General features: G+C 39.5%; 1 protein-coding gene across 1 annotated transcript; it reads left to right on the top strand.

Moving 5' to 3' along the window:
- Window positions 1-2,148: 2,148 nt before the first annotated feature.
- MSGN1 (mesogenin 1) lies at window positions 2,149-2,725 on the top strand. The gene has a single exon (XM_006835265.1). The coding sequence runs from the start codon at window positions 2,149-2,151 to the stop codon at window positions 2,713-2,715; it is 567 nt and encodes a 188-aa protein (XP_006835328.1). The 3' UTR covers window positions 2,716-2,725.
- Window positions 2,726-20,993: the final 18,268 nt, after the last annotated feature.

Genomic DNA, 20,993 nt, shown 5'->3' with positions numbered 1-20,993 from the left:
AGGTTGTTAATGAGACTTTATCTAATTCTGTTGCCATATTCTTCTTCATACAAACCAGTTTTTCAGATTATTTACTCAGCATACAAATTGAATAAGTATGATGAAAGAATGCATACTGCAAACATGAAAATCAGACAATTCCCTTGCTCTAAGTCCAGGTTTCTGGGGCTGGGCTATGCTGGTAGCTGGGGTCAGAGCACAGTAAATCATTTTGATCCTGGTAAATCTCATCATGAACATACAGTAAAAACAATGACAAAAATCTACATGTCAGAACTTTCAACATTCAGTTAGCAGCTGACTACTTAAACACTGTGCTACCAGGGTTCTTCCCTGAAAATGTATAGTCTAAGAAACCCTATGGGATAGTTCTACTCTGTCATGTAGAGTCTTTAAGAGTTGGCGTTGACTTGACAGCACACATCAACAGTGTATTATAGCCTCAGTATCTTCACCTGTAAGAGTTTATTTAAAAAATGAAGATTAGTTATAATGTGTGTTTAGCACCTTGAATATTCTCAACAGATTCTAGGATTGTCAATAAATTGTGTTGAACAAAGAGAAAGGAAGGTAGGAAAAGAAAGAGAAGGAAATATTTATTATACTTATTATGTTATATTAACGTTATTCTTCAAGATCTGGTTTAGGGTCCTCTTGTTGTTGTTGTTGTTGTTAAGGTTCTGAGTCATAGCCACCTTGTAGAGTCTCTGAGGAGAAGCTGGCAAATTTGAACCATTGACCTTGTCGTTCAAACTGACCTTCCAGTCCAGTGCATTACCCCACAGTGTCACACCGGGATTCCTAGGGCCCTCTAGTTAATGGTAAAATAAAGATCTTTCTTCTACAGATTACCTGCATGAACTTTTCATTTCCGAAGACTATGCTAATGAAAAAGTACCATGAATGTTCTAATTAGGCCACTGACATTTCTTTTCAATAATTTCCAAAGGGATTTAAGACAGCCATTTTAAAGGGCACGTTAATACTCTAAAATGTAACTCTCCATGACTCTGATCTTAAGACTAACTTGTAGAATTGGTGACATGTAGAATAAGCCACATTCATGGGACAAATGGAGAATCTGAGACCCCTCTTTCAAACCACAGGGTCTATCTCTCAGAGCACATAGGAAGTGAAGCAAACTAGCAGGACCATCTAACTTAACACATTCAATGGCATTTGGAGCTAGGGTGGGGGAAAAACAGGCTCCCTGGTTAATTTCACACTTCCTTTATACATTTCAAAAAACAAGGTGTGACTCCACAGCTGGATTTTACAAAGACCTTCAGAAGGTTTTCTAAATGCCAGGTATTATGCAAACTCAACATTCCTGGTATCTGTTTACTATGGAGAATCCAAATCTGCTCAGTTAAAGCAAAGACTTTATGCTTCTTAAAGGACATTTCCTGCACTTTAAGGCTTTGCGCTCTGGATTTGCTGGCCTTTGTCCTTCTGAGTGCAGGCATGTTGGGGGATATTTACACTCCACAAAACCCAGAGATACTTGCTAAAGTGGAAAAGAAGATGAAAACTGGCATACACTGAGTGTCTATTGTGTACCATCATCCCAATAGCCTTAGGAAATAGGCTATTATTGTCTGTATTTGACATATAAAGGAATCAGAACTCAGAAGGGTCATATCATCCCTAGACCATGTGCTTCTCCAATAACATGGCCCCATCTACTCTGAAATATCCATGAGCTCTTGGAGGAGGGAAAGGGGCATTCTCTTGGTGCCTCTGCTGCTCCTCACTAGGCCACCACCTCCTTGCCACAGATTGTCCAGGTTTGTTTTCTTTGGCTCCCTCATTAATGAGTTCCACAGGACTATGCTAAGTCTAGTTATGCAGGCTTAATTGGTTTAGTTACAACAAGTTAATTCCTTTTTTCTTCTTTTAGAGGCCCTTCTGTTTAAAGACATTTTAGCTGGAAGATGCTAATTATCAATGAGGAGAAAGTGACACCTGAAGAGTTCATTTTCCATCTTGGTCCTTGGTTTCTCCTTTGAACTCCCTCTCCCCAGCCCTCTTTCCCACTTCATCACTTTTCCCCCACCATCATAAAAGAGAGCTCTCCCCTGGCCAGGCAGCAGAACTTTCTTTCTCACTTGCCAGGGAGTTTGTTCTCTCTGCAGCTGTCTTGCAGGCATGGATAACCTGCATGAGACCTTTCTCAGCCTCGAGGATGGCTTGGGCTCCTCTGACAGTCCTGTCCTTCTGTCCTCCTGGGACTGGAAAACCAGGACAGAACCCTTTGAGCTGAGCCAGGCCTCCCCGGCTCAGAGCCTTTCTCCAGCTCCATCACTGGAATCCTATTCTTCATCTCCCTGCCCAGCTGTGGCTGGGCTGCCCTGTGGGCACGGCAGCGTTAACAACAGAGGCAGTGATGGCTGCAGCAATCATGGGTCCAGTGGCCTGGCAGAGGTGGACTACAATATGTTGGATTTCCAGCCTGCCTACCTGCAGAACGTTGGTGTCCCCAAGGTGCAGAAGGGCACTAAAGTCAGGATGTCTGTCCAACGGAGAAGGAAGGCCAGCGAGAGGGAGAAGCTCAGGATGAGGACCTTGGCAGATGCTCTGCATACCCTACGGAATTACCTGCCACCTGTCTACAGTCAAAGAGGCCAACCTCTCACCAAGATACAGACGCTGAAGTACACCATCAAGTACATCGGAGAACTCACAGACCTCCTCAACAATGTCAAGAGAGCCTAAACAGGAGAGTGCTTGAGCTTTGACTCAGGAATTCAGCTTGATGAAGTCCACTGGGCAGGAGTGGAGAAGTTTTAAAGACCTGAAGTATCTCAAGGGATGTCATATAGTTATTTTTATGTAGTAAGTGCTGTTGTGGTCCTGCTGTTTGCAAAAGCTCTAAAGGAATTCCCATTTGACTTGCTGGAACAACCAGAACACTTAATTGTCAGACAAACAGATACTCTTGCTTTCAGCCTCCCCACCATTTCTCAGGAGACACATCCAAAGAGACAGATTACTTTGCCCTTTTCTGTCTGTTCAAGGTATTTTAAAGGGTCAATGATTTAAACTGCATTTTTAAAATAATGTAAAATAGTAATCATTAATATTCTCTTGCCGTTTTTCTTTCTGTTGCTTCCACTGTATTTTGTACAGGATCCAATGTGACACCTGGATTCTTATTTAGAAAGATTTGTGCCAATTTAAGGGCTATGTTGTTGTTATATGTTGTTGAGAGTCAATTCCAACTCACAGCATTCCTATATGACAGGATCCCATTTTATTTTGTGTGTGTGTGTGTGTGTGAACTGAAATTGTGCCTTTACCTTTCAAGGGACCAAAATCACTTAAATGCAGAAGGACTTAGTGTCATGGTAAATAGAAAGCCACTGGCACACAGGCTAAATTAAGATAAGAGTCATAGTCCTAAAGGCCAGAGTCTCCTCTCATAACACAAAGGAAGGGACGCTATATGCCCAGGGAATGAGGCTGAAGGCAGAAGGAGGGGAGGAGCAAGGTACAACATCACATGGTGGGCCTGAAGGAGGGTTGGGAGGGCAGGAGTTCCCTATGCCAACCTTGGTATGCATGTAACCTCATTTAATCCCTTCAGGAACTCATTTCTCAAATAAAATGACTGGCTTGAAATGAATAGCAGTCTATCTTAATTCCATAACTTGTAAGTAAAATGGACTGAAACTCAAGTCTCTCTAAACCTAACTCCAGAGGAATTTCTCCATCCCTTCCTACTCCCACCTCAAAAACCAGAACCCAGACCACCACTACCACAGCCAAAATACTATGTGTATTCATCCCTTCACTGTGTGTTACTTTAGGGTAGGTATCTGTGGTGCCCTCAACTTTGCTAGTCTGAATTGCATAGAATACCAAAAAGACAACTTTGAATTAAAAAGCCCATCACCAAACTAGAACTTTTCTATGTATTTTTGTTTTTTTTAATTTGTTTCTCAATGAATTATTTGTTCATTTCTCCTGTCACTTTTGGGGGGTGATTTTTGTTACTTTAGTGGCATAAATTACAAAGGCAGTAGATGTATTTACAATTTAATGTATAACTTCTCTGTACTTTTTCCTTTGCTGATTCAAACATAAATAAATTTGGGTGTATGTAAGTTTGAGATTGAGAAGTGAGAGACTATGAGTACCCATTGATTCTGAAAACTGCTGTTTTTTTTAAAATAGCAATATATAGCAAAAATCCTTCCAAATTAACATGAATAAATCTATTGTACAAACCATTATTTTCTTGATTTTGTAGTTGATAAAATTGGAACACAGAATTGCCCACAGTTGTACATGCCATAGCATGTACAAGCAAAGGTTCAAAGTTGCAAAGTATTTGTGTTGTATAATTTGTTTAATGAGTTGCCTTCAGAATAGGTTAGTGTCAGTTTCTTATTCCCAATAATGCTACAATGAACATAACAGACAAATACCTTTAATCCACTAATATTTTAATCTAATATTCCCAGAAATGGAATTCCTGGATCAGAAAATATGCATTTTAAATTTTAATAAATACTGCTAGATTACTTTCTCAAAGGTTGTATTTATTGCAGAATGGTTCCAGTTTCTTTACAGCACTACTGGATAGTATCAATCTCTGAATTCTTAATTTAAAAATTAGTTATTCCTTTATTTTAAATATAGAGCATCTTTTAAGAAATTATTTTATATGATTATTATTTTATTGTAATTCCTTTTCTATAACTTGCCAGTTCATATTCTTGGTCATTGTTTGGCTGGGTTGTCTTCTGTTAATAATTTGGAGGGGTGGGGTTCTGTGGACATTATATGTGTTGAGAATATTTCCTCTCAATCTATCATTTTATTGTAACCTTTGTTTATGGACTCATCGGCACTTAACATTTATTATACTTACCATATTTGATTATAGTATCTTTTTCTCTTTTCATTTTTATATAAGCTCTCCTTTTCTTCATTTATGTGTATGGATTCTTCAATTTTCCAGTTCCAAACTATCTAAGTGTTCTGATTTTTTTCCCCCTAACATTTTAAGGGCTTTATTATTTATATATTGGTCTATAATATATCTGGAATTTCGTTTTTTATGAAGTGTGTGGAAGGAATCTAACCATTTCTTATTAGTACTTTTTAATGGAAGAATGAATCTTGTCATTGATAAGGGTTGGTGGGTGGTGGTAGAACACAATGGCTAAAACATCATATTATAGTTATAAACCTTCATGAAATTCTCATATATTTTAGAGAAGAAACTAGGAAATGTTGGACAATGTCAAGACTTGTTCCAGAGACTGTACTCTCTGTGTGCATATGTTCATGTACAAATATATGTATGTGTATATATGTGTGTATATGTGTGTGTATATATAAACATATATATACACACACACATATATATATACACACACATATATGCATATTTTCTGATCCAGGAATATATATATATATATTTAATTTGTGCATGTGTGGTATGTTCTGTGTGTTGGGGCAGTAGTAGTCAAGACAAGAGTAATATGGATATAGGGAGTAAAACCACTCATCAACTTTTAGATCAATTGCTATTTTTTTTAAACCAAAATTTAAAGAATAAGAACCCAAATGCTCTTAGCTTTTGATTTTTTCAAGCTCAACTGTTAAAAATGTTTATGAATAGCTCGGGTTCGTTTGATTGCCTTTCTTCACTTAAAAAAAAATCTTTGAATGCTTCAGACCAACTACTAGCTGTGCTTTCCCTTAGGATACCCAAGGGGCTTCGCTGGAGGGCAACCATCTGGAAAACCAGGAGAAGGTGACAGTTCCCTGGGAGATGGCATCTGGCCCAGAATCTTGCCTCACAAATATCACTGGACTCCCCAAACAGTCTGTTTGCTGCCTCTGCCCTTTTCAGGGAGTGGCAACTGTGTGTGTATCAGCATTTGACTTCTGCAGTTTTCTGAAGTTGTCTCCTTTGCAGGGAGAACAGTTGGAGCTGATTTCTCCACCCCATTCATGTCTTCATTCATTTAAGAAGCATTTAAAAACATTTGGCCCAGACAAGGGTCAAGAACAGGATTAGGCTATTTGCTAGGCTTTGGCAGGGAAGAGGCTGGAGCCATTGTTCTTATACTTATTATTTCCGGTAATCCTCATAAAAACCCTGGGAGGTAGACATTATTTCCATTTTAAGGATTAGGAAGCTGAGGTTTACAACAACAAAGCAATCCATAGCCACATGGTTAGGTAGTGACACAAGGGTGACTTGTTAGCTAGTGAGTCCAGCTCTCATTCCAAAGCTCAAGTTCCTTCCATTGAATACTGGCCGTCTTCTTTTCCAACTAGTTCTGAGAACACTGCAGGCAGACACTGGGCTTCGCAAAGGCACATTCCTGGGGCTTCTCAACCTTTCCTCTGCTTCCCTACCTCTGGGGACTTCATTTCTTTAACTGTCTGAGGCAGAAGGGGCTATTCATCTTGTCCTCTAAATTATTTCCCTTTGAACTTCTGCCTCCTCCGCCCCAAACCTTTCCTCAGAAATTCCTTTTACTTCCTTGCTGGCGCCTAGAATCCTTTTTAATCTAAAGAGGAAACCTGACTTCTGTTCATTTGTGTTCAATAAAGTGTTCCACAATTCACACCAGGTTGAGGTTTCTTTGTTCTTCTTGTAGTTTCTGTCACATTAGCAAATCAGGAGATCAGGAGAGAGGCCAGGGAGAGAGGCTAAAGCAGCTGGGACAGGGGACCTTCTGCAAATGCAAAAGTTGATAGAATTAACCATATGTTATTTATTAAACAATAACAAAATCAGATGCACATGTAAATGTGTTTGTGGCATTGTTGCTTTACTGGCCCAGTGACAGTATCTTCCTAAGTTTATGTCTTAACTGAAGCATCACTTGTTTTTCCACCAGTTTTCATACCCAATTGGGGCTGCACATAGGAACCTGGGCCTCGGCCTTGATCCTGCCTGATTTCAGCCCACACTGCTTGATGGGAACCAGAGCTTGGCAGACTCCTCTTATCCTCCTGCTGGAAACTTCAGAGGACCTCTTTCTTGTAAATAAAATATTAAAGCTGAAACAGCACCTCTTAGCTACAGCCCTGGAAGACATGATCTTGATATTTTGGCTCCACAAAGATCCTTGACCTCTGAGTAGGAAGAAAGCAAAAAGCTTTGGAGGAGGCTGGAGAGAAAGGACAAATACTTGTTTGTCTCTTGAGTTTGAAAACATTGACTGTCCATCCCACAGTTAAGCAGTTTTTCTAGTTACTGTCTTTCCATATGAACTCTCTTAACTTCTGTTTTCCCTCGTTAAGAGAGGTGCTCTAGCCAGAAAGAGATATTAAGGAATTTGTAGGAGGAGAGAGGGATGTTTAGAAAGGACTGCCATGTGATATTCCCATCCCAGTAGACAACAGTTGTGGGATTCATCATCCGAGGGATCAGACTCAGTGCCAAGGGCTCTACATATGTTTTCTCATCTAATCTTTATTGCTAACTCTATGAGAGCTATTATTAGCCCGTTTTTCAAATGAAGAAGCAGGTTCAGAGAGGCCAAGTAACTTTGTCCAAGGTCACATAATTGGCAGTAGAGCCAGGATTCCACTCTAGGTCTGCTTGATTCCTTCTTTCAACAATACTAAGCTAGAAAGGCAATAGTGAACGAAGTCCTTTCCCTGTCTTGAGTCTCCCACTAGTTTGTAGTCTCCAAACAACTTATTAGAACACACAGAGATGAGGGCCTGCTTTAAACTGTGATACCCTTTCCACTTTCCTCCCAAGTAGTATGGAACATAAGGAGCTCTGGTAGTGTAGTGGTTACGAATCGGGCTGCGAACCTTAAGGTCAGTGGTTCGAAACTACCAGCCGTTCTGCGGGAGAAAGATGAGGCTTTCTACTCCCGTAAAGATTTACACCCTCAGAAACCCTGTACAGGGTCGCTATGGGTCAGAACCGACTCGACGGCACTTAACAACAACAACAACAACAGTATGGAACATGCTAATCCTTTCATTCTTGTTGACTCTGTATCTCTTCATCTTGTAGAGTTTGAGAAACATGTGGGAATTTTACAGCAACTTCTGGGGCACAAAAGGTACTATTCACTGAATTTCAAAAATACCTGTTTTCAGGAATAACAGTTTACACACATCTTTTCCTCCTGCTTCTTTTAGGTACTTACAAAACTAAAAAATGACAATAATAGCAAAAAACTCTTATTGTGTGCTTACTTAGGTTGAGACACTGTTTCAAGTGCTTTACATAAAATAACTACTATAGCTCCATAATAACTTTTGTTGTTGTGTTGTTGTTAAGTGCCATTGAGTCAGTTCTGACTCATAGCTACCCTGTACAGGGTTTCCAAAGAGTGACAGGTGGGTTTGAACTGCCGACCTTGAGACAGGCAGTCCAGTGCTTCCACACCAGGGCTTCTGTGGTTGTGTTAGTTAATGTTAAATCAATTTTGATTCATGACAACCCCATGTTTGCTGAGAACTACTCCCTAGGGTTTTCAAGGCTGTGACTCTTCAAAAGCATAGCACCAAGCGTGTTTACAAGGCATGTCTGGGGGATGGGGTTGAACACCACCCTTTCTACTATTAGATGAGCATTATATTATGGCTGTTGTTAAGTGCAGTTGAGTTGGCTCTGACTCATAGCAACCCTATATAGTGTTTCTCAGGAGCAGCTGATGTGTTTTAACCATTGGCCTGTGGTTAGCAATCTAGTGCTTATCCTATATTATGGTTGTTGCTTTTGTTGTGCGGTTGAGTCATTTCCAACTCATAGCAACACTGTACAGAGTTTCCAAGGAGCTACTGGTGGGCTTGAATAACCGTTGGTAGCAGTTCAGTACTTACCCTAGTACCACACTGACTCCATACTGTGGTAGTAAGTACTAAAGTTACTCTGTTTCATAGGTGAGGAAACGGTGGCACAGATAGGTGAATAGTGGTTCAACATCATGTAATATGACAGCAAAATAGCCAAATTCATGTCCCAGCAAGCATGCTCCATACCAGGTCTTTTTACTACTATTCCATCACAGTGTCCTTGTATTGCTTTAGAGGTGAAAAAGCATATTATATATGTTATCCTAGTTAATCCTTACCTATACCTCACTATTTATGAGACTGAACTACAATTGTTATGCCCATTTTGTAGATGAGGGAAATTTAGGCTCAGGTTGACCATTAAGATGTGGCAGACCTGGTAAGAGAATCCAGGTTTTCAAGTCCCTAACTTGTTTTTTTTCTGGCTAAATCATACTGTCTCCTGAAGAAATTCAGCTGTGTCCTAAATCCTGCCCCCAACAGCATCTCCATAAAGATAGAACTGAAGGTGTTGTAAGATACAATTATTTAAGGTGGCCCTTGCATTGAATCTTGCACATTGAAAAATTTCCCTTAATTTTTAACCAGCAAGTGTACATTAACAATCTGACTACATTCAACATAATTGACATTTTCATGTAAGGTAGGATGGTGGAGCCTAAATCTTTGAACAATATTGATTCTTCTTCAATTTTCAAGAATTTACACCTTCAAGAGACCCCGTGATTGTTTTTACTGCAGGACTTGCAGGACTAATGACTTCCTAGCAGTGAAAACAGATGGCATTTAAGTATCTAAACTCAATGAATACTAATGAACATCAAAAGGCCTGATATATTCTGTGGGCAGCGGAGAGTCAGGCAGTGGGCTGAGGAACCGGTGGCTGGAATTGAAAATACTGGTGATTAGAATGGAAAATAGAGGGGCAATGACAGAGATAGGAGGCACATCTCACTGTTGGCTCCTCCACTGGGCCCAGTTCTGTGGAGAGGAAACCAAGCAAGTGAGATAAACAAAAGTTTGCTTTATAGCAGAAGAACACTAGTCAGGGGATGTGCATGGTATGGTGATGGCACAAGAGAAAATGGAACCTACTCTCCTTGCAGGTCTCAGAGAAGACTTGATAAAAGAGGACCTTCCTGAAGTTTTCTTCAGGCACTTGAATAGCATGTGCAAAAAGCAGGGAGGTATGAAAAAGCTCAATGGTTTGGGGGAGTCACAAGAAGGTGGGTTTGGCTGAAGCATGAGTGAGTTTGGAGGGGCAAGGAAAGGGAGCTGGACAGGCAGGCAAGAGCTGAGACAGAGCATGGACATGACATCATCCTTTCAGGTGCAGGGACACTGTTGTCAAGCAACCACCGTGGAGCACTAACTAATTCCGATGGTTACTTACCTGACTCAGAGGTAATGAGATAATAAGGACAACATAGAGGGAATGAACAATTAAAGCTGTGGTTCAGAGGTCCACGTGGATACCAAGTTGTTAGCAATATATATATATTTTAAATCTATTCTTCTCACATTCACTTTCTCCTTATCTTACAGGTTCTCTCGTGTCTTCTTTCTAAACTCTACAAAACAACCCTCCCCTGCTCTAGCCACATGACTCTTGTCCCTGCTGCTTTAACGCTCAGTGATTTCCCCCACCCTCTGTTCTGCACAACACATGCCAAACACTAGAGTGCACCTTGAGGGAGGGAAGTGAGAGAAATTAGGCAAATCAGAATCTTCTTTAGAAATCTTGGGGCATTCATACAAAATTTACTCTCTTGCTTGTGTTACAGATTTCTAAACAAAACAGTGGTGGGCTCCATTTGCTTGCATTTTAAGGTACCCTTCATTTTTTTTTTTTTTTAGTTCCTGGGTGGTACAATGTTTAACTGTTTGATAACTGAAAGGTTACAGGTTCAAGTCCACCCAGAGGCACGTCAGAAGAAAGGTTTAGCGACCTATGTCCAAAAAAAAAAAAAAAAATCAGACATTGAAAACATAATATTGCACTGTTTAGTCTGAGACACATAGACTCTCCATGAATCCAAATAGACCCACTGACAACTGATTCTGGTTTTCATTCAAATACTGCAGCTTAAAGTTTAAGTTTAAACAGTGAATGGAAAATGGACCAATGCATAATTGAGCATAATACAAACAAAAATAATGGACTCACATTTTTAAAAGGTCTATAATATGTAAGGGAACAAGGGAAGAAGAGAAAAACTTCTTGCTGATGACACCCCTGGTGTAACAGATTCTCTGACCGAGATGGAACTGTAGAATCCCAACAGGAGAGAGGGGCATTTCACGTGAGAGAACAGCAATGAAACCAAACCAAACCAAATCCACTGCCATCAGTCAATTCCAACTCATAGTGATCCTATATAGGACAGAATAGAACAGGTCCTTAGGGTTTCTGAGATTGTAAATCTTTACAGGGACAGACAGGCTTCATCTTTCTCCTGAGCAGAGAGAAGGTTTGAACCTCTGACTTAATGGCTAGCAGATCAATACTTAGCCCACAGCACCACTGAGGCTCCTCAATGAGAGCAAACATGCAGGGAATCAGAGAGCAGAAAAGCCTTATCTTTCTCCTGAAAAGCAGCTGGTAGGTTTGAATTGCCAACCCAGTGCTTAGCCTGGCTCCTTAAAATATATATTTATATCTAATATGCATATATTTAAATATGACATAATCAACCTGGAAGCAGGGTTTCAAATTGGTTCATTCCTAATTCATCCCAGATATCGTCAATCAGAACCTAGAGTTTAACATGTTCCTCAGGTGTTTCTTATCTATCTTCAGGTGGTTCTTAGTATACAGGTATACAAGGGAATAGTGTTAAAATGTAGATTCTGATGCAGTATATCTGGGTGGAAATGCAAATTCTGAGGAGGAGGAGTAACAGGAACAAACCTGTTGGAAGCCCTGCCTGAAAGACAGTACAGAGTATGTTCATATGTGAAGAACTGGTTTCTTAGCTTCTGAACAGAGGTACTATCTGTGATTAGCACTTAAAATTTTTAAATGGCAGCCATGGGGAAGAGGTGGATTGGTTTCTCCATTTAGAATTAATTTGTTGTTGTTGTTAAGTATAGTGGAGTCAGTTCCAACTCATAGTGACCTTGCACAGGGTTTCTGAGGCTGCAAATCTTTACGGGAGCAAAACGCCTCATCTTTCTCTCGTGGAACAGCTGGTAGTTTCGAACTGCCGACCTTGAGGTTATTCATAACCACTATGCTACCAGAGCTCCTTAATTTAAGAACATGAAAATGCCTCCCCATTTTGATCTTTTAGTTGTGTTCTTTGGGAGATGAAGTTTTTTAAAACTCATGGGTTTAAATATGCATATAAAAGCAATTTAATTCTTCTTTGGGGATCTCTGACCCTTGTTAAAGAGACTCTTCTAGTCTGTCGTGAGTGGGCCTTGGCCCACCTCTCCCTACAGCAGGTGAGAATCAGAGTTGCTCACAGACTTAGCTCTTAATCCTGCAAACAAGTCTCGTGGCATCAGAATGGGCCCATCAGAGGGCTCCACCTTAGAGGGTTCCAGTTAAAAGAACCAAGAGGTTTGTGCTAGATAGGGCTTGTTTTGTGTGTATTTTAATGAAACTCCCAAACTAAACCAAAACCAGTTGCTGTGGTGTTAATTGCCACTCATAGCGACCCTATAGGACAGAATATGCATTTTCAAGGCTGTAATCTTGGCTTCTGAGGAACCACTGATGGGTTTAACTTCAGACCTTAAATTTAGCAGCCCAAGCAGCGCTTCAACCACCGAGCTACCAGGACTCCTTGTGTATTCAGTACCAGGTTCAAATTTCTACTTCTGAACCTTAGCAATTGAGCAGCAAGGGGAGGGCGGGGACTGGTACTCCAGTGTACCTGTTCGGCAAAACAGGTACCCAATGCACTGGCTATTTTCACCACTTTTTGGAAACCTCATCCCATCATACTTGTGAACAGAGGATTTTCTTTGAAAAACACTTCAGTACAAAGCTGCAGGCAAACGTTTGTAGCATCGCTGGTTCTAGACCTAACTGCCCCTTGGAGTTTCAAAATGGGCATGGTGGTGGCAGCTAGGTGACTGTCTCCTATGGATCCGGCACGAACTGTAGAGGGTGTCTGCGATGCTCCAGGTACCTGGATACAACTAGCGGCTGACATTTTGTGAGAGGCCCATATTGTTGGAAAACTCAAGGAATCCATTCAAAAAACTATTTTCTGGTGGGCATCGTTCATCAGAAATCAGTTCCGGCCTGCTGAGAGAGCAGAGCAGAGCAGATGGTGTTACTGTCTTGAGGATTTCAAGAGCTTAAAGTCTGTAGAGGCCTGGGTGGAACTGGAGGCTAGGACCCAGGCTTTTAACAGACTAGGCCCCAATATGAGAGGAATTGCTTTATGGCTTTAATTTCGTGGTCATAGAAGGACAGAGAGAGCTTCTGTGGACTAGTGAAAAGAACTCAGCTTGGGGGTTACTTAACGATGTCTCCAAAGTAACACGTGGTTCAGACATTTTTTGTTTCTTACTAACAACCTCAACTTTTTAACAGTGGAAATAAAGCTAATAAATAAAACTGACATCTCTTCACTTCCGCTGCAGGGAAGGATGTTATATGACATGGTCTGGGCAATGAAATATAAGTAGAAATCTCTGGGTGGGGATTCCAAATTCATTTTCCAATGATAGCCAAAGCCTAATAAATGTAGCATAAAGCGAAAACCATAGAATAGTTAAATATCATTAGCATTTCACTAACAGATGCAAGCACTTAAAATGAAATCTAGATCCTATTTCCCCGCAAGCCTGTATCCCGGAGCTATTTTGGAGTGAAGTGACAGAGGCTTCTGGGATAGAAGTATCACAGTAGCAATAACTGGAGTTCCCTCTACCCCCTCAGAACTTTAAGGTTTCCAGTGTCCTTAATGGTAAAGTATGGACAGGGTAAAGTAGGATGTAGTAGTAGCATAGCTGCATCATTGGAAAACACTGTTCTAGGCATATGGCAAAATCCATATAAGACTAATTGCTGGCAGAATCTACTCAACAACTACCATAAAACTGAGTTGAAAAGGCTTTTAAGAGGATTTAATATACACTGCTGCTCCTCTGGCTTTTTTCTGTCTAACTCTTTTCATTTTTTAAAAGCGTCAAGTTTATTCTCACCTCTGGACTACCTGAGTTCACTTTGTCTGGAAACATTCTTACCCTAGATCACTATTAGCACAAGGCAGTCATAATCTTCCTTTATCCCACTTTGCTTGGATTCTATCACAACCAACTTCCCTATTGATGACACTCAGGCAACCAATAAGCATATGAAGAAATGCTCATGATCTTTAGCCATTGTTAAGTATCACCAAGTTAGTTCTGACTCATAACCCTGTATAGGGTTTTCTAGGAATGGATGATGAATTTTGAGCCTCCAACTTTGAGATTCAAATCGACCTTGCAGTCCAGTGCAATTATCCCACAGTGCCACACCAGGATGCAAATTGGAACGTCAAGATATCTTACTACAGCATTAATAGCAAAGTTAAAAAAAGAAACAGGGAACAACCAATGATGGCAAGCAAGGGTGTGGAGAAATTGGGACCGTTCTACACTCCTAGTGCAACCACTATGGAAAACGGTATGGTGCTTTCTCAAAAAGTTGGAAATAGATCTAACATATGGCCTAGCAATCCCTCTAGTTGGTATATATTCTCAAGAAATAAGAGCTGTGAAATATATGTTTGCACACCATTTTCATTGTAGGATAAGCACTGGATCTCAAGGTCAGTGTTTAAAAGTCACCGGCTGATCCTCAGAAACCCTATTACAGGCATTGCTATGAGTTGGAACTGACTCCAAGGCACTTATTGTTCATTGCAGCACTATCCACAATAGCAAAATGATGCAGACAGCTTGAATGCCCATCAACAGAAGAGTGGTTAAATAAACTTTGGCATATGCACACAATGCAATACTACTGCAATGTTGAATAACAATGAACCTGCAAAGCACCTCACAGCATGGATGAAGTTTATGCTGAGTGAAACCAGTCAGTCACAAAAGGACAAATATTAAGAGGTTAATGTTGTATAAAGATTTGTTTGCTAAATGAAATATTCTTTGATGGTTACAGGGAGTGGGGGAAAGATTATTCATGGGCTAGAGGGTAGACAGGTGTTAACATTGGTGACAGGCCGGCAATATACAAATTGGCAGAGGAAAGAAAGACACAGGAAAGAGTGCAATAGTTAAAGAGGTAAATACTGTTAACTGATGGTAGGTACACAGAAGAGATTTGAAATCATAATGAAGCAAAATATATGATTTGTTGAATATAAAACTGATTATCTGCTCTATAAACCTTTACTCAATTCACAAGGTTTTTTTTTAAGTGCATAGAAAAATAGAAATAAATGGAAATTTACAAAACAACAAAACAAAACACCAAAGAAAAACTTAGTCCTCAAAGTAAAATCTTTGCTTTCTAATATTTTGAGATCTTTTGCAGATTTGCCCAATGCAATTCAATGGATTTCTTGACTGCTTCTTCCATAACAATTGACTATGGATTCAGGTAAAAGGAAATCCTTGACAACTTCAATTGTTTCTGTTTGTAATATTGCTCATTGGTCCAGTTGTAAGAAGTTTAGTTTTTTTGTTTAGGTATCATCCATATTGAAAGCTGTATTCTTTTATCTTTATTATTAAGTTTAAGTCCTCTTTACTTTCAACAATAAGTTAAGCTAAACCCAACCAAACCTTTTGTCTCAGATTGATTCCAATTCATGGCAAGTCAGTGTGTTTCAGTTAAACTGTGTTCCATATAGTTTTCACTGGCTGAAGTCTTACAAAGTAGATTGCCAGGTCTTTCTTTCATGGCACCTCTCTGTGGATTCAAGCCACCAACCTTTTGGTTAGTTGCCCAGTGTTTAACTAAAGTCCCTGGGGTGCTACAAACAGCTGAACAAATTCAGTACATTAATTATTATATGTACAATATGATGCTCAGTATTATAACAAATGAATGTGAAAGCAGTCATGATGGAGGTACCTGTAGCTGTAATCCCTTCTGTACTTCAACATAAAGGTTCGGAATGTATCTTGATTAACTATGCACTAGTCCAAGTTCTTCTTTGTCCCAGCAGTGCTATATACAAGCCCCCCTCATATTTACTCCCCTGGGAGCAGAAAGGGGGTCATATAAAAAGAGTTAAGTACTGTTGTTGCAATATAGTTTGAGGGCATGTGTATTTCAATCTTAAATTCTTCTTAACTTCCTATTACTACACAGATGTCCTCCTTTTCATTCTCATTTGAGAGACTCCAGGACATAACTCAGAGGATTTTCTTCAGTATCAGGTAGCTAAGTCTTTGGAAGAACAAGGTCATTTCAGTTCCTATAATTGTTGTTGGATCTAAACCAGTTTTATTTGATTAATAGTGTAGGCTAAGGCAGATGGAAGGAAAGGAAGAAGTCTCACATAAAGGCTGTTCCAATAACCAGGCATAGGTTTATAGTGCTATTTATTGCTTAAAAGCTATATAAATATATGTATATACATATTAGTAACTACTAATCTAGACATCTTCAAATATTTGTAGCACAGAAAAAGAAATGTGATTTGAGAAACTGTCTTCTGGGTAAAAGGTGCTCAGCTTTTATTTGAAATGGTCAAGATGATGGCTCTGGATGAGATCTGTTCTTTCATATGGTAGAAACCAGCACTTTTTTCTACAGATAAATAAAAGTGAGATGAAGTATGTATATCATTCCAAGGGAATTCCCCCTTCCCCCCCAAGCTATCCCTGCCCTAATTTGGTAATCTTTGAATAAAGTCTCCACTAGGAGAAATTGCTTTAGTTATATAGGTCTTAGATCCTAGATTTTCTATTTTCTAGAAAATAATACCTTCTATGAAAAATTATAGGTCATCCTTGTTCAGATCTCTAAACTCAATATTCAGATCTTTCTTTGGAAGCAGTTTTTAAAATAGAAAGAGGATAGGGATGCATTATGTCCTGTCGTAGGCAATAATAGTAATTTTAATTTATACTTGGTATCTATTGTAATTTTTCAGGGAAGAGAGACATCTGCAATAGATTACTCAGATGATCTGATAGGTCAGCTACCTTTTTTCAGTTGCATGTCACCAAGTCTGATTATAGTGGACTATAACTGAAATGACTCACCAAATCTTTGATTGCCAGGAATGCACTTTCTTGTACAGAAAAGGTCTTATATAGGCTCCTTGGAATTGCGTATTACCATACTGCAGTGGAAGTAGAGCTGCAGAAATTAAAAGCATTTCCCCAAAATTGGCTAGGCTTATAAGCATGACCCTGGAAATTGACAAATTTCAATGAGATTTACTTATCACATTAAGCTAGAAATTGTAGTAGTAGTGTGGATTCATGAACTCAGATCCTCTCCTTAGGTAAAATTGACTACATAGATTAAGGTCAAAAGATTGAATGAAAAGTCAAGAGATTATAAGATTATACTTTTGTGTCTGTTGTTGTCATTGAGTTGATTCTGACCCACAGTGGCCCCATGTGTGCAGAACTGCTTTATAGAGTTTTCAAGGCTATGACCTTTCAGGAGCGGATCACTAGGCCTCTGGGTGGGTTTGAGCTGCCAAGTTCAATAGCAAAGAAGTCAATTTGAGAACCAAAGTTCACCTGACTCAAGCCATGGTATTTTCAATAGCTTCATATGTATGTTAAAGTTGGACAGTGAATAAGGAAGGCTGTTGAAGAATTGCTGCATTTGAGTGAGAGAGTTGAAGAATATTAGAAGTACCATGGACTGCTAGAAGACCAAAAAAATAACGTCCAAAATCTGTGTTAGAAAAAGTACAACAGAATGCTCCTTGTAAGTCAGAATGGTGAGACTTCATATCTCATACTTTGGATATATTATCATGAGGGACCAGTCCCAGGAGAAGGACATTATGCTAAGTAGAGAGTCAGCAAACGAAACTAAACAAGAAGACCCATAACAAGATGGATTGGCACCATGGCAATACAATGAGCTCAAGCTTAATGATTGTGAGGATGGCACAGGACTGGGCAGTGTTTTGTTCTGTTGTGCACAGGGTTGCTGTGACTTGGAATCAACTGGATGACACCTAACAATAACAAAGTCACACACAACCATCTATATATCACTCAAAGGTTTACACTTCTTAGTGAGTAAGTTGCTAAGTGCCATCAAGTGGTCCTTTAAAGAGTTTCCAAGGAGTGGCTAGTGGGTTTGAACCACCAACCTTACGGTTGAACAGTCCAGGACTTATTCTACAGTGCCATACCAGGAGCTCTGTTTTATTTTAGTAAATATGTTAAGTGCCATCGAGTCAGTTCTGACTCATAACAACCCTGTATAGGGTTTCTGAGGAACAGCTGGTGGGTTTATACTGATCCTAGAGCACCACACCAGGAGTCCTTCATAAATACAATATTACTAAATTATTGAAGATGGAAACAACTTCATATGAAAGCTTAGAGTTTAAAATGTCTGTACTTAAAGGGATACTCCCAAGTAGACAGACTGCTATAGAAAGAAAGATTTCATATTCTGGACATAGGATTACCATGAAAAGATTTGAAGAAAAGGTTGTGAGTTAAACAATGAACTGTCACTTTATTTTCTCTCATTTGTAATGACAATAGCTTTTTAGACCAAATCCTACTCTTTTAGAGCGTTACAGCTGTTTTGAATTAAGCATCTCTGATTCATTCTGGTTTCCCTCTTGTCAAGTATCCACAACTAGGCAGATCTGACTTTTTAAAAAAATTGTGTTTACTTGTCTTCAAGTTGTCCATTTGCAAATCTGAACACCTATTTGGGTAAGAAGGAGCTCTGTAGCAGAGTGTTTACGATTTGGGCTGCTAAACCTCAAGGTCAGCAGTTAGAAACTACCAACTGTTCCATGGAAGAAAGATGAGGTTTTTCTGCTCCCATTAAGCTTTACATTCTCAGAAACCCTATACATACAGGGTCACTATGAGTTCTGAACCGATTCCACAGCAAATAACCACCATCACCATTTGGTTAAGAGTCAAAACAGTCAGATGCAAAGCCTACTCACATCTTCCAATGATGCACTTTCCTTTTTCATGAAGGTAAACATTTTCACTTCAAATCTCCTCACATGGGAAGGAAATTTTATGGAGGTTACATCCACTGAGTGGAACAGACTTTCATGGGAATTGTCAGCATTTGCACAGCTTATGAAAAGATGGAGGGGAAAAGGAGGAACACTTATGAGCACAGTGGTGTAGAGCTAGAGGGCATCAGTTAAGAGTTGCTGCCAGAGTCTTAGATTTCAATTCAAAGAACACGGGCTTATATGGTTTCTTTCATCTAAAGTCCCCACAAAAACAACTCACTATCCCAGACAGTGGTTCAGTTGGCTACACTACAAGAATAGAAAATAACATGAATATCTTTGTCCTTCTGTGGAAGTGGATTTGAAGGATCAATTGTTTTTTTATGCTTAATTTAAAATTTTGCTTATAAAACTGATGAGCCAAGATCAATAAAAACGCGACTGAAATAAAAATAGAGATGTGAAAAGCATTGAGAAAGAGTTTAATACCAAACAGACTATTACTGCTACTGAGTCTGTTCTGGCTCATAGTGACCCTGTAGGGAAGAGGAGAACTACCCTATTGGAGTTGCTAAGCCTGGGAATACTTACAGCAGTAGATCTTTCTTCCATGAAGCTGCTGGTGGGTTCAAACCACAGACCTTTTGTTTAACAGCAGAGTGCTTTAACCATTGCCCCACCAGGGATATTTCTTTAATCTCAGGTAGATAAAATGAGCTAACAGCCTCCTAACAGCCAAGGCAGGAAAGGAAATAGTGTCTTCGATTTCATGTCTACAGACAAAGAGTTCATGTCCACGGTACCAAGTGCAAAAAAGAACCATTCTCATATAGGTTCATTTTCTGCCTTGATCTTCAAAAGCAGTATCCTAGAAGATGCAGAGATGTAATGATTTTATAGTGATTCTGAATATGAGCCAAAGCCATATAATTTGTTTTCAGGACAAACCATAGCCGTAGGGAATAAGTTCAATTGGCCACATTTCTGACTCTTGGGCAGGAAAGTATTAACACTAGAATTTTTTTATTAATTTCCTAAGTATTTGAGATAGCACAGATTCTGTATAGTAATTCTCACTTCCCAGATGTCTGCTCTAATGCCATTTCCTCAAGTATAACTAGCCCAGCTAACATAGCACTCACTGTACTGGTTACCACAACCCTTTTGCCAGCTTCATAGTTGATCAGAGCTTTACATTCTGTGTCTGACTGCCCCAAATGATTGCATGTTCTAAAGAAAAAACTTTGTTATTATCACAGTTTTATTCCTGGTATACAGAAAGGTACTTGGTATACATTTGGTGCTCATTGAGTTTGAGTTAATGAATTCTTGACCTATAAGGCACTTGAAAGTGAGTGACTCAAAAAAAAAGGAAAAGGAATATCTCACATTTCATATTATTCACTTCAAAATCCCAGAAAGAAGCAAAGCACGTCTAATCGAATTTTTATACAACTGGGGGAAAGAGAAGGAAAAATGCAAAGAGAATATGTAAAAGTAGTTTATTTAAGCTGAAAATGCATTAGCATTTCTTTATGCCATTAAACAGGAGTCCTGGTGTGGTGTTGTAGGCTAAGTATTAGACTGCTAACCACAAGGCTGGTGGTTCTAATCCACTAACTGCTCCTTGGAAACCCTATTCAATGTCGTTATGAGTCGGCACTGACTAGACAGTCCTTAAAAACAACAGCAACACCATCAACAGGAGTTCCTGGGTGGCACAAATGGTTGAGTGCTAGCTGAGAGGTTGGCATCACAAAACTATCCAGAGGTACTCAGCAGACCGTCCTGGCAATCTGCTTTGAAAACCCTTGAAAGCCCAGAAGAGCAATTCTACTCTGCATGCATGCCATCATCATCAGTAGAGATTAACTGGATGGCATCTATCAACATCATCCTGAATAAAATAGGGAATCATCCACTGACCTGTAAAACTTCACAGTAACCAATATCTGTTGCCAATTTGAAGTAACCACTTACAGATATGGCACTATAAGATAAACATTGGACTGCTAACAGAAAGGTCAGTGGTTCAAACCCACTAACCTCTCCTTGGAAACCCTATACAAGATAGTTATGAGTCAGAACCACATTGATGGCATT

Source organism: Chrysochloris asiatica, unplaced genomic scaffold (assembly GCF_000296735.1).
Source record: "Chrysochloris asiatica unplaced genomic scaffold, ChrAsi1.0 scaffold00016, whole genome shotgun sequence".
Classification (NCBI taxonomy): domain Eukaryota; kingdom Metazoa; phylum Chordata; class Mammalia; order Afrosoricida; family Chrysochloridae; genus Chrysochloris; species Chrysochloris asiatica.
Note: the sequence above shows the minus strand (reverse complement) of the source record. Positions and strands in the feature narration are given on the sequence as shown.

What these genes read in the sequence shown, in the direction of transcription:
- MSGN1 (XM_006835265.1), top strand. Translation starts at nt 2,149, where the DNA reads ATGGATAACCTGCATGAGACCTTTCTCAGCCTCGAGGATGGCTTGGGC.